This window comes from Mus musculus, chromosome 14 (assembly GCF_000001635.26).
Source record: "Mus musculus strain C57BL/6J chromosome 14, GRCm38.p6 C57BL/6J".
NCBI classification, from domain to species: domain Eukaryota; kingdom Metazoa; phylum Chordata; class Mammalia; order Rodentia; family Muridae; genus Mus; species Mus musculus.
In genome coordinates this window covers 20,955,385-20,969,643 of record NC_000080.6, presented here as the reverse complement: position 1 = coordinate 20,969,643, position 14,259 = coordinate 20,955,385, and the positions used below count along the sequence as shown (strand labels likewise).

General features: G+C 39.3%; 1 protein-coding gene across 2 annotated transcripts in view; it reads right to left on the bottom strand.

The window, feature by feature from the left end:
• The window catches only part of Vcl (vinculin), a 104,294-nt gene that overhangs the window by 64,033 nt on the left and 26,002 nt on the right, over positions 1–14,259 (bottom strand). For both annotated transcript variants that reach the window (XM_006518922.2, NM_009502.5), the window contains exon 2: positions 2,036–2,106. In XM_006518922.2, the coding sequence (XP_006518985.1) occupies positions 2,036–2,106 (71 nt within the window). The remainder of the gene's footprint in view (positions 1–2,035; positions 2,107–14,259) is intronic.

Sequence of the window (14,259 nt, the reverse complement as noted above, 5' to 3'; positions counted from 1 at the left end):
ATTAATAAACTACTTATAATACCTTTCACAGGGGATTTTTCACTGTATACTGCTATGAACTGCTATTCTATGTAGCAATGAGCATGCTAGACAAATAGAGTGCAATAAATAATTAGCCAATGAGTATGTCTAGGCTATTAATCAATCAATTATATATAAATATTAATTAGTGCTCAGCTGACTGATGATGATTGATGAAAATTAAAAATATAAACATGGGATGAAAGAGCCGCAATGCCTGCTGACAGTTTCTAAAGGACAAAACCACTTCTCAGGAGGCAAGTCTAACATTTCAATAGCCCATCATGGCTACTGCTCTCCTAAAGTTTATGAGGATCAAAACAGTTTCTATGGCAACTATTAAGCAGTGTGGCTATGATTCAAATCTTGGGTAAACTTAGTGAACTGTGAACTCATTTTCCAGTGCAGTCAGAGACCAAATAACTTGTTCCACCCACACAAAGAAAGCCTTGCTGGGTCCTGCAAATTTTTTTCTGTATTAAAATGTCATTGTTTTGGTTTGCTCTGGTTTTGTTTGTTTGTTTTTGGTTTTGTTTATGTTTTTTCTTTTTCAAAACAGGAGTCTTACTATGTAACCCTGGCTGTTTAGGAACTCAATTTGTAGGCCAGACCGGCCCGGAACTCACAAAAATCTGCCTGTCTGCCTGTCTTTGCCTCCTGAGTGTTGAGGTTAAAGATGTCTGTCACTGTACCCAGCCTTTAACAGGTCTTTGAGAAGAAGGAACATCCTGAGCACTGCAAGTCCTTCCATGGCAATTACAACATAAACTCAGTTTGAATAGTCCATATCAAAACTAAAATGCTTGAGATCAGAAATAATTCTGATTTTAAGGGTTTGGGGGCCGGGGGGATCAGGGTTTGTTTGTTTGTTTGTTTTACTAGAATGTTCAACCTGTGTGTCACTTTTAATTAATATTAAACCCACTTTTCAATATTCCCTGAATTGTTTACAAGTAAACCTATAATTTGATTTTGAGACTACCTCAAACCCTGAAATGGCATATCCTTCCCTGAAACCCTTTTAAATATATACAGGATGATCTGAATATGAACCTAGCCATGCCCAAGAGCCTTCTGCTTCCTGTAGTCTTAGCATCCTCACAGTCTAGAAAGGAAACCTAAGAGTAAGTTCCTAAAACTTATTTCCTTCCTTGTGCTGCCTAAAGAGCAGTCACTACTGAGATCCATGTAACACAGACTTCAGAGGCAGCAAAGGTCAGTAATGCCCTGGAAACATCCAAACATCCACCAAATAGCCCCAAAGAATGTCCTACTCCACAATTCCAGGGATGGAATTAACTGCTTCCATTTGTTTCCCTCTGTCCCTTTCCCGCACAGCCAAGACATCTATTTTCTGCTTCCTTACAACCTAAAGAAAAGCAAGAAAAGCATAACCATTGTGTTTCAAATGTAGAGAATTTACTTGCCTCCAGAGCAGACAACCACATACATCTTGTTTGGGCTTTAAGCTACAGTAAGATTTTGGTGGAGCTAATTAAGTGATACACTTTTTAAATAAACGGCTCAGTAATTTTCAGTTCATCCTAACACACTGGTTTTCCCATGTTCACTGAAATATATACAATGATGACCTTCTATCATTTCTTCCATATTTACAGTTCACATTCTCCTCATCAAATAGGGCTACAAAGTAACTCTGAAATAAACTTTATACAAGAATAGCAGGAGAAAAGTTTATTTTTTTTATTTCCAGTTGCTAAAGGATTGCTACCCTAGTTACCACCAAGGGTAATCTACAGGGGGCGGGGCAGGGCGGTGCGGGGTGTTGTTTGTTATAGGATTTATTTTATTTTTGACCTCCACATACACATGAACACACACACACACACAGAGGGAGGGAGGGAGGGAGGGAGGGAGGGAGGGAGAGAGAGAGAGAGAGAGAGAGAGAGAGAGAGAGAGAGAGAGAGAGAGGGGAAGTAACTCTTGGGATTAATTACTTTTTCTTTCTATCAAGAATACTATTCTATTTAGTAACAAATTGTTAGTTACTCACTTAATAAAGGCTGGTGGCATATCTCTCTTCAGAATCTGATCCTCAGTGGTCTGAACAGTCTCTTTTCCAACCTACAAGAGGAAGGCATGAGTCAAACATCAATTCTCAGACTGTTACCTTCACTTACGCATGTCTGAAACACAGGCATGGTAGCACATACCCACAATCTGATCACTCTAGAGGCTGAGTCAACATTGTTACCAGTTTGAGGCCAGCATTTAGTACCTATCAAAAGAACAACAAACAAAATACCTCCACAATCTAGTTTCAAAAGTGAGGGATTTTTCAATTATTAAGATCACTCAAACCAGGCATAGTGGCACCCAGCTGTAAGCAATACTTCGGAGAAGGAAGCAGGAGGATGAGCAGCTCAGCACCATCTTCATTTACATACATTTACATAGTGAGGTCATTTACATACATTTACATAGTGAGGTCATTTACATACATTTACATAGTGAGGTCATTTACATACATTTACATAGTGAGGTCAAAGCCAGCAGAGGCAGGAGAACTTGTCTCAAAAGGAAAAAAAAAAAAAAAAAGGATCATTCCCATATCATGTTTTCACAAAATAATTAGAGAACAACATGAAGTCAAAACAGTGCTGTTACCATTCTTTAAAGAAACTCGGAGGCATCACTGAGAAAAGTGAGAAAATAGAGAAACCTGTTAAAAATACACATGCATATGCTACACTGAAAAACATCTCTCAACAACTTAAACAGTAAAATGAATATATAAAATATCATGCACACAAATATATGTGTGGGGATGAGAGTAGGAGAAAGATGGGAAAAAATCTAATGAAATTCTGACTCTGATACTAGAAATCAAACATTAAAACATGAAACCTTAGTATGATATATGCATATATATGTGTGAGTATATATAGATAGATAGATATAGATATAGATATAGATAGATATATATATACACACACACATATGTGTGTGTGTGAAAATAACATTCTTTTCCAGATCTTAGAAGCAATATCACCAAAAGTAATAGTTACAATATCACAAAAGTGTTCACTACCATGTTAATCATAACAACCAAAGTACTTTTAAAATAATTCACCAACAGAAACAGTTAAGCAAATTAAAGCACATCTTAATTCAAGGGAAGGTCAATATGGTTATAAAGACTCAATGCTGTGGGAAACTACTTCTGACCTTACATTTCCCGTTGAAGAACGACAGCTACATGTGGTAGCTCATACCTACAACCTCAGCAGCAGGGTGACAAGTGTATAAAACCTGGGTACAGAGTGAACTCCAGGCCAGTTTAAAATCACAAAACCGGTCTGGAACAACAGCTCACTGTTACACTGGCCTGGTACATACATGTCTTGGGATCAATTCCCAGCTCCCCTCCAAAAATAAATTAAAAATAATTTATAAAATATAATCTTTAGATTGTTAACACTAAGCCATGTGTGCTGGTTCACACATATTATTTTTGTTGTTGTTGTTTTTTGTTTTGTTTTTTTTGAGACAGGGTTTCTCTGTGTAGCCCTGGCTGTCCTGGAGCTCACTTTGTAGACCAGGCTAACCTCAAACTCAGAAAGCTGCCTGCCTCTGCCTCCCAAGTGCTGGGATTAAAGGCGAGCGCCACCACCGCCCGCCCTGCCAGGCTGGTTCACACATGTTGTTTTGGCACCTAGGAGGCTGAGAGAAAATCACCATGGGTTTGAAGTTACCCTGGGTTATACACTGAGCTCGAGGAAAGCCTGAGCTACAGAGTGAAACTTTATCTAAAAAACAAAAAATACATGATGCATTAAAAACAAAATTATGACTGGGGAGCTAGCTTAGTTGGTACTTGCCTGGAACACACGAGAACCAGACCCTAAGTTCTAGAACTCGTGTGAAAAAGCCAGGTGTGGTAGCACATGCTTATAATCGTTTTGCTGGGAATAGGGAGACAGGCTGCTAGTCTAGACTAACTGGCAAACTTCCAATTCCAATGAGACCGTGTATCAAAAAATAAGATAAGACAGCTTCTTGAGAACACCGCCTGCCATGACCTCTGGCCTCCACATGCAAATGCTCATGTACCTGTAGGCACATGTACCTACATATGTGTATGCATACACACATATCACAACTAGTAACTAATAATAAGATTTGAATTAGCAAATAAAACTTATCATCCTCAGCACCACAAAAATTGTCAAAATATTAAGTCACTGAACAACCAACCAAAGAGCATTCATAAGCTGGACCCAGTTACCCACCCTCCCCCTCCCTCCACACACATACACATAGCAGATGTGCAGCTTGGTATTCATGTTGGTCCCTCAACTGGGATGGCTAGGCGGGAGGGGGGGGGTGCACATATCCCTAACTCTGTTGCCTACCTGTGGATCCTGTTCTCCTAACTGGGTTGCCTAGTCTGGCTTCAGTGGGAGATGTCCCCAATGCTGCAGTGATTTGAATGTGCCAGGGTGGATTGGTACCCAAGGGGACTTCCCTCTTCTCAGAAGAGGGAAGCAGGGATGATGTAAGGGGCTGTGTGAGAGGGGCTCTGGGAGGAGAGGGTAGCTGTGATCAAGATGTAAAGTGAATAAATAAGTAAATGGAAAAAATATTAAGTCATACTAACTAGACTGTATAAGTACTTGTCTAAGTATTATACCACAAATTATAATCTTCCTTATTCTTTTCAAAAATCATTCCTGTGCAAAGGTTAGATGTCCAATATTATCCCCTTGTATCCTCACTATCTAATCTGCCAAGGAGGTGAACTATACATCTGACATTACCAAAAGCTTGAGAAACCACTTCGAGAGGCAACACTGTAAGCAGTGAAACTCACCCACTCTATCAGCATCAATCTCCTTAGGTATGCTCAGTCATGAGGTTAAACTACTTCACAGTGCAGAAATGTAAAATTTCTTAAGCCCGGGTTAGGGAACATCTTAATCCTACTTGGCCATTTAACTTGTGATTTAGGCTTAAAGAAAAAAAGTGAGTAAGAAAATCCCTAAATGCACAATAAATCAGCTAAAGAAAAGGCTACAATATACTATTCTTAGAGAATACAAGCCACACATAAATTACTGAAGACGAGTTTTTTTTTCTATCAAGTTAATAGCTCAGAAAGAGCAACACACAGTGCTGTGTAAGAGCCAGCACTCCCACAGACAATAGACTGACTGTAGCATAATAAAAGCCTTTCAAATCAGCAGCTGCTTTAAGAGTTTCTCAGATAAAATATGACAGAATATTTCCAGATGTATTGTTCACTATGTTTGCAGGCTGAAACCAACCATTCAAAAAGCTGTGGGTCATGATTTCATGAAGTAAAGGACGAAGTTCAGGCGTGAAGTCACCAGTTCATACTAAGAATGGACTTAAAAGAACAATCACAGTTAAGAAACATGGAGAGCCCTTTTAAAGTATACATAGGGAGCAGGAGATGGAGAAACAGGAAACAGAGGAGGAAGAAGAAAGGAAGTGAGAAAGAATGTCAGACAGGGCTCTAGGTAGTAAAGATGAAGCAGATAGTAAGTTTCCTGCCGATATGGAAATTACATTCTAGTAAGGTTGCACAGAAAGTCACAAATAAATAGAGCTGAGGTTGAGGCTCAGTTGCTAGACTGCTGCCTAGCATGCAGGAAGGTAGAGCGCTGGCCAAGCATGTGGGAAGTCCCAGGTTTGATCCTCAGCACTGCATAACCCAGGAGTGGTGCAACACTCAGAAGGCAGAGGCGCGGTACACTGATGTACACACACAGGGAAACACTCACACACATAAAGTGAAATTTTAAAATAAACATAAAAGCAGACAAAACCGTTTGTTCTAAAGAAATAATACTAGAGCCAAGACTTCTAAGCCAAGGAGGAAACTCTCATCCTAAAGATCTGGACCCAGTGACCATGCTACTCAGAAGACCAGAGAAGGAAGATTGCAAGTTCTAGGCCACCCTGAATAACCCAGTGAGATGCTGGGTCAAAAGCATAAACCTATTCTACCTATAACCATTGCAGGTTCCCATCAGTTAACACAGTATCTAGGGAACTAGTCTCCTTGTTTGTTTTGTTGTATTTTCTTTTTTTTTTTAATTCTTTTAAAGATTTATTTATTATTATATCTAAGTACACTGTAGCTGTTTTCAGATGCACCAGAAGAGGGCGTCAGATCTCATTACGGATGGTTGTGAGCCACCATGTGGTTGCTGGGATTTGAACTCAAGACCTTCGAAAGAGCAGTCAGTGCTCTTAACCACTGAGCCATCTCTCCAGCCCCTGAATTTACATTTATAAAACATGAGTACTATAAAAACTCTCTACATGGACATGGGAAGGCTGGAGAAAACATTACTTGTCATCTCTTGCTTGGTGGCTTCAAAACCCAAAGTTTTGTCTTTGGTTTGTCTGGACTTTTTATCAGTTGTTTACAAACCAGTAGATGATATCATTCTGGTCCATTATACCCTTAGAAACTGGCTTCTCTGAATGCCCTGGATGCTAGAAACTTATGCAATAACATGGAACTGTCCAGAAGTTCAACAGAGATGACAGCTCTTCAACAGACCTGCAGGTCAAGATAGCCTAACTGTCCTTTCTAAACCATTTCCTTAGCTGAAGCCCCTCCAGCCTGTGCTTCCGATTCAGCAAACCATGTATTCAAACCCATCATACTAAGCCCTTCCTGTGCTAATTTTTCTGGCTGATCCTTTGCTTCACCACCTACAAGTTCCAGGTCTAGCTATTTCTTTTGTGAAGAAGTCATTTGGTAAAGGCAAAAAAAAAAAAAAAAAAACAAACAAAGTTGATGAGTAACAGAAGAATGAGTTATTAGGGTCAGGAGACAAGTAGTTTTAGAAGATTAATGTTCAGGGTTAGAAGTTCAGTGTTAGGTTTATTATTCCCAATAGGTCAGTAATGTGTCTCACACCTGTGCAGCACCACATCACAAAACACCTGGCCTGTTAAGCCAAAGGCTGATACAGGATAGAGTCTGGTACCTCATTTATTGTTCCAGATTAGTCAATAAACAGCTGTGACCTCAGATACTTTTCCTTTTAATTACTCTTTCCAACGCTGTGACCTAAGTGCCTTAGGGGATGAGGTGATAGCTCAGTGATTAAGAGCACTGTCTCCTCATCCAAAGGACCCAAGTCCACATTCCAGTATCTTTGTCAACAATTTCAGAGCCACTAATGACTCCAGCTCCAGAGGCTCCAATTCCCTCTTCTGGCCTCTAGCTCACACACACAAACACACATAATAATAATAATAATAATAATAATAATAATAATAATAATAATAATAGGACTTTTAATTAAAGGGATAAAATGTAGCAATAAGTTGGTAAACTTTTGATGGACTCTAATAACTTATTAATAACAAAGAAAGAATTAAAGTGAATGAATTATTTTTGGACTGCAATGTAATGAACCAAATATTTTTCAATAAATTACAGCAATACTACTGTAATTCTTATAAATGAAAGCAAATAAACAGAAATTTTCTACTGAAAAACAAATTTGGGATCTTGAAAGATAGCACAGCAGTTAAGTATAAGTTTGTTGTTCTTTCAGAGATCCTAAGTTCAGCTCTCATTAGCCGCATCCAGTTGCTCACAACCACTTGTATCTCCAGCTCCAGGTCTCTGACACCTCTGGTCTCTGTGCACACCTGCCCTTGTGTGCATTTATCCACACACAGATACATACACATGATTAAAAATAATTTTTAAAATTTAAAAGCAAAGAAATATTAACAAATGGTTCTTAATTACATGAGGTTCTGAGCAAGTTGTCTGGTCACTGTTTTAAATCAGTTATAACTGCAAAATGTCAATTCTATTGCTCTGTAGTACCCAGATTCATTCACTGCTAGCCAGTGCTCTTAAGACCTGATTTATATTCAATCCAAAATCAAGTGCTCCCTGCCAACTATGTGTCGCCTAGGTGGTAGGAAAAGAAAAAGAAAGAACACATCCTTGGTCACATACACTGAAATAGTGGTAGTGAATGAGAAACAGGCCTGGGAGCAGCTTCAGGGGACTTGGAAGGAAGCCTTGTTTCTTCTGAAGGCTCTTACTTTGCTCTGTAGTTAATTTAAATATCCTTTGTTCAATATGTGACTTTCAAATCAAAAATTCTATATAAGAAGGCTTTTGTCTTCCACTATTGTTATTATTAATCTTTTCATCACGACCTACTCAAGTTCTAAAATGTAGAATGATTGCTTTCTTCCAGGGGAAAAGGAGAGTGGGGAGGTGCTAGCCAGGTTCCTACCTAGACTGAAAACTATGTTAATAGATGTCTCCCTTAGCTTCACTAAGGGTAAGAAAATGGTTAGGACAAAACACAGCAGAGAGGATTTGTATCAGCAGTTTGTGTAGTATAAGTGGTGACTACAGGGCTTTACAAAAGGTGGCAGGGTGGCAGACATGGCGCTGCGTGCTGTTACCCTCATAGTCTTAAATGAGCAGGACTGTGAAGGAAGAATCCAGGCCAGGCTGTAAAGTAAGACCATGTTTAAACATTAGGTTTTCTTTCTTTTTCTTTTCTTCCTTCCTTCCTTTCTTTTACATACAAGCTCTCACTATGTAGTTCTGGCTGGTCTAGACCTCACTAAATAGATTTGCGTAGCCTTGCGACCACCATGATCTTGATATCACAGAGATCCCCCTGCCCTCTACCTTTGGAGTGGTGGGATTAAGGGTGTGTGCCATCATACTCAGCTAGACAATAGGATCTTACTCTAAGCCTTTACACTGCCACAGTCCACAAGGGCAATCATTTATGAGCAACCAATCAAGATCAGACTCGGGCATGAAATAGTACTCTAGCTCAAATCAGTCTTTAATGACACTGTTAGCCTGAGCAACCCATTATACAGAAAAGTCATTGTGACATATAAACGTACCCAATGCCAGGTTCAGGCCATCTGATAATAATGTTTGTGACCTGCCATCAGCACTGTCTTCTATAATGAAGATAGATTTGCATTTCACCCAACCTCTTCACTGAAAACCTTTGACAATCACTCCTAACTGGACAGCCCATCGGGTGTTTAAAAGTCATACATCCAGAAAAACTAGGACAGGAATCCACTCTGCTTTCCAATTTAGTCATTCATTGAATCAAGCATGCACTAAGCACTTCCTATATGGTAAGCACTGTGTACATCACCATGGGATACAAGTTAAGTGAATCTACCCCATAACCTTCTTAGACAAGACAAATGCTTAAGCAAATCTTGTGTGCTCGACCAGGGTTACATCCACGTTTCCATGACTTATAAAACACTAGAGAGAAAAAGGCGTTCAGGCCAACTGACGATTCTCCAGGAGAAACGGAAAAGAGGGCTTTCTAATCACTGGGTATCATACATGAGAGCATAGCCAGTTTAGAAAGCACAGATCTACAGGGAAGAAACATGGGGTACTGAGCAGAGAAGAAATGTGAAAAGGTTAGGAAATTACAGAACCATAAAGAAGTCACGCCATGAAAAGTCCTGTATGTAATACTATGGGCTGAAATAGCCTCTAAACAATGGGAAATTTTTCATATTAACAAGTAATTCAGACCTGCGGGCTTCCTTGAAAATTGGGGAAATCTGATTATCATTAAGTCCTAGTTCCACATGACAATAAACTGGAGATTGTAATAACTTGTTAGGGACTACACTGTTTTAAATACCCCAGTCCTCATATCTCCTTAGAGTCCTGTAGCTGTCCTGATTCACTCACTAACCACTAGGCTGCAGCAGGCAGCAGTTGTGTTTCCTAATGCTACCAAACAAGATTTAATTTTGATCAGTACAGTGAATTAGACTAGCTCCCTAATAGCATGGACTTTACTCAAAACGCCTATTTCCCTAATGATGAAACGGTCTATTGTCCCCCAATTATTTATCTAAACAGAAAAAAAAAAGAAAACTGGATAGAGAAAGACACATCATGGAAAATATAATTTCAGATGATTTATTTTCTTATTAATTATTTTTGGTACCTTCCAGATAGGAAGAAGGGCAGATGAATATGCATTGCCTTCATAATTAGGAAATTCCAAAGTGCTGGCCAAGCATGATGGCACATGCCTATAATCTCAGTACAAAGGAGGTTAAGACAAAAGGACTGTAGGTCTAAGGCCAACCTGGAATACAAAGCAAGCTCAAGGTTACAGAGTTTGAAGCCAACATGACACACATAGTAATACTTTGACTTAGAAGAAAAAGAAAGGAAAGGAAAACCCATACTTTATCAACAATATCCTTTGGCACATAACAATTTATAGAATGTAAGAAACTGTTAGTACTGAAAGTTTCAACTTGTAACAAATTTCAATAAACTAATATATATGTGCACAAATAAGAACACAATCATGTGAGCCAAATGGCAGGTGAACCATGTTAATGGCAACTTGTAACATCAACAAGCTCATCCAACACCATAGTTTCCTGGAACTCAAGTTAAGCTGCCTTGGCAGCAGCTGTTTATGCTACCCAACAACTGAGATTGCATGCATTCATTAAGGCTGGATAAATGTTAGCAGAGCAGCTTGGTTCACTAGACCCTATTTAAGAAGGCACTGTGATTAGGCTTCCAACGTGCAAAGACTTCCTTCCACGTGCAAATACTTCATCCTCTCTCAACTCAAAATTCTTCCATAGGCTTTACAACCACTTACAGCTGTCTTCTAGAGAGCCACCAAGTTAACAGGAAAACAGACCACAATACATGCTTAGATATTCCTCACCACCCACTTTCCTACCAATTCCCTCAAAGAAACTCAAACTAGGCCTCTTCCACTTCATGAATTGGGTATTGTGGGGTGAGAAAGAATATAGCAGTTTTATTCCAGATATCTCATTTCAAGAATGAAGCTCTAGGTCTGGAGATGTAGCTTGGTGGTGGAGTACCTGCCTAGCACGTGCCAGGCCATGCATTCAATTCCCAGGAGAAAGAAAAAGAGGGGAAAGGAGAAGAGGGAGAGAGAGAGAGGGAGAGAGAGAGAGAGAGAGAGAGAGAGAAAGGGAGGGAAGTGGAGGAGAACAATGAGATTTGCAAAAGTTATTTCTCTTAAGAAACTTAAAGGCCCACCAAATACTACAAACACATGTACCTACTAGGTGAATTCTAGATCCCCCAAGTCCCAAGCTTAGTCCTACCTCTAATATTAAATCAAGCACTAACTATAGGAAAACAAAAAAGGATTTTTTGGTTTGCTTTGGTTTCTGGTATTAAAAAGACTACTTAGAGGAGAACTCAGTAGCATTCCCCAATGATTACAATTAAGTAATTATTGCATACTCATAAATACTGATGAGGAAGGAAAGATCTTTGGATGACCTGATGCTATTTTTAATAAGTGTTTCAAGCATAGTGCAAATTCCTTAGGGAAATTGTGACTTCAGGTCTAAGAATGGTTTTTCCCTCACAGCCATGACACAGTGACTGGCACAGAGTAAGAACTCAGAAAAGAACTGCTCACTGAAACAGGAAAAAAATTAAAGTGAGGAGCCGGGCCTGTTGGTATTTAATTCTACTAACATCTTATCTGCCCACACTTACTCTCTAATTCCTCTACTCCTCCTAATTTGTGTACAACTAAGAAAACCTTTCTTTTATTTTCATTTCTTCTTCAATAGATCTAGAAACTCTAACATTCTATAACTGTATTAAGATGACCAGCTAGGATCCCCTATGCCACTAAAATACAATATGAATATGAAATTAGAGTAGAAAAGCTAAATACTGGAAGAAGTTCAGTTGACATTACCATCTGTCGTGTCATAAGCCTGATCAAGGAAAGGGAAGTAATCCGTGAGAATGTACCATTCATGCCTAATGCCTTAAACCGGCCCCCAGAAACTCCACCACCAAAATCCAAGCTCCGCCTTTCTCACTGCTGCCTTCTAATCAAACCCACTTTTTCTAAAGTCTTCCACAAAAACTTACACGTGTGGGGTTTTTTTCTGTTTTATTAGCTAGAATTACAAACACATTTTTTCCTTAACAGTTTTAAGTTCACAAATATGCAGAATTTAAAAAACACTGTAGCCAAACAGTGTAACTACCACCAAAACATTTTCAGGGGGGCGGTGGGGGTGGGTGGTTGTATTTTGCCTTTATTTTTATTTGCTTGTATTTGGGAGGGGGAGGATTTGAGACAGGGTCTTGCAATGTAGCCCTGGCTGACCTAGAACTGGCTATGTTGGCCAACACATTTGTGGCTATTTTTCTGCCTCAACTTCTTTACTCCTAGGGTTACAAGGCATGCACAAAAATATAAATAAATAAATTTTTCCAGGCAGTGTGGTACATTCCTTTAATCCCAGCACTTGGGAGGAAGAGGCAGGTAGATCCCTGAATTCAAGGCCAGCATGGTCTACAAATCGAGTTCAAGAACAGCCAGAACTACACAGAGAAACTCTGTCTTGAAAATCTTGAAAATAAATTAATGAATGAATAAAAATTTAATATAGCACATGCTTCATGTCAGGACTTATTATTTTAAATCTTTATAACAGCTACAGAAGGTGGATACAACATATTTTCTCATTTTTCAAGGAGTTAATTGATTTGCCTAAAAAGTCCCTCAGATTGTGACGTTCATCTACACAGATCCATGCTCTAATCCTAACTAATCCCAGCAGAATAGAAGCTGCTATTAGTGCCTCTTTACATGACAAAGTGGGTTTCAATGATGTCTGATGCTTCCTGAAGTTATCTTTCATGATCCTATAATCTTATAAAAATGTATGGCATGGCAAGAACAGGAAAACTTGAGGTTGACAATGAGTCAATAGGATGTAGGACCAGGATGCAGTCTAACTGATAGACAACTGTCCTGGTTTCTTCCCATAGGCTAGGTCAGTCAGGTTCATTTGGGCTCCGTGTCCTTAATCTTAACTGTTATTCACTTAGGAACTATCAACTGAGTAGAGGCTAAGAGCCCCTGGCATCTACATAAAAGCTGGTAGCAGCAGCGTGTGTCTTACAGAGACAGAAGGTATCCCACAGGTACTCTGGCCAACCATCTAGCCAGTCAGAGAGCTCCAAATTTAGCAAAAAGATCCTACACCAAAAATTAAGGTGTCAACTACTAAGGAAAATATCCAACATCAGCCTCTGGCTTCCACCTACAGATCAGGTGTACAACACAGGAATACGTGTGTGCGTGCGCGCACAAAAGTGTACACACACAGATAACCTGGCTTCAACTAGCTTTTAAAGTTGAACCAAGACTAACCTACAATATAGGCCTTTTTCTTTTTAATTAATAACTGGTGCCAAAATCTGAAATAGTAACCCAGTGGCAAGTCTTTAAATGTTTTTATTAATGCTAAGAGTCATTCCACTTGCTAATTGGAGATTATTCAGAGTCCTTTTACAATACAATAATTGAATTTGGCTCCAGGCCACAATAAACACTCTGACCCATTAAATCAGGGCCAAAGCAACATTTCACTATTTCTTTGTTAGTGGACAAGCAGTACTCAAGCCTCAATTTCTCATAAGCAGCCAGAGCTCAAAATTCTTTTCTGTAAAATACAGGAATCAAATGACAAGCTGCCAATTAAAATGCCCCCCCAAAAAAGAGACTCTCAGGATTATCTACACTAAATAAATGCCCAAAGTTGTATCTTTAAGGCTTTTTCTTCTTCTTCTGTGTTGTTCTGTTTAGCTAGGGGAAGGGGGGTCAGAAGAAGCTTACAGAATAGACTTGCTTCTCTCCTCCCACCTTAATGTGGGTTCTGGGGATCGAACTCAGATCATCAGGCTCGTACAACAAGTACTTTTACCCACTGAGATCTCTTCTAGATAGTTTTATTTTTTCAACAAATGCAAACACAATCCAGTGTGAAACAATATAGGCAGAGCACAGACTCAGTTGCAAACATGCTGAAATGTGAAATAGGAGAACAGTGCTGTACCTCAGGACCAAACTAGCCAAGATGTACTGACAGAAGAAAGCCACAGCCATCCCCAGCGGTGCTGCCTGAGTTTGTGCCTTCTGCAGATGTACATCTTATCCTTGCTCCTCATGTAACATTAACATAGCACTGGACTAGCCAAGAGAAAGACTTGTAGGAATATTAAGCTTGTTTTCTTTGCTTACAGTACAAAATATCAATACCGCAATCTAAATATTGAACATTTGTCAGAGATAACTGAACCATTAGGATACTCCAACCCTACTATCTCAAATGACTATTCCCAGAGGGCAAAGTGAGGACTGAATTAGAAAGAATTGA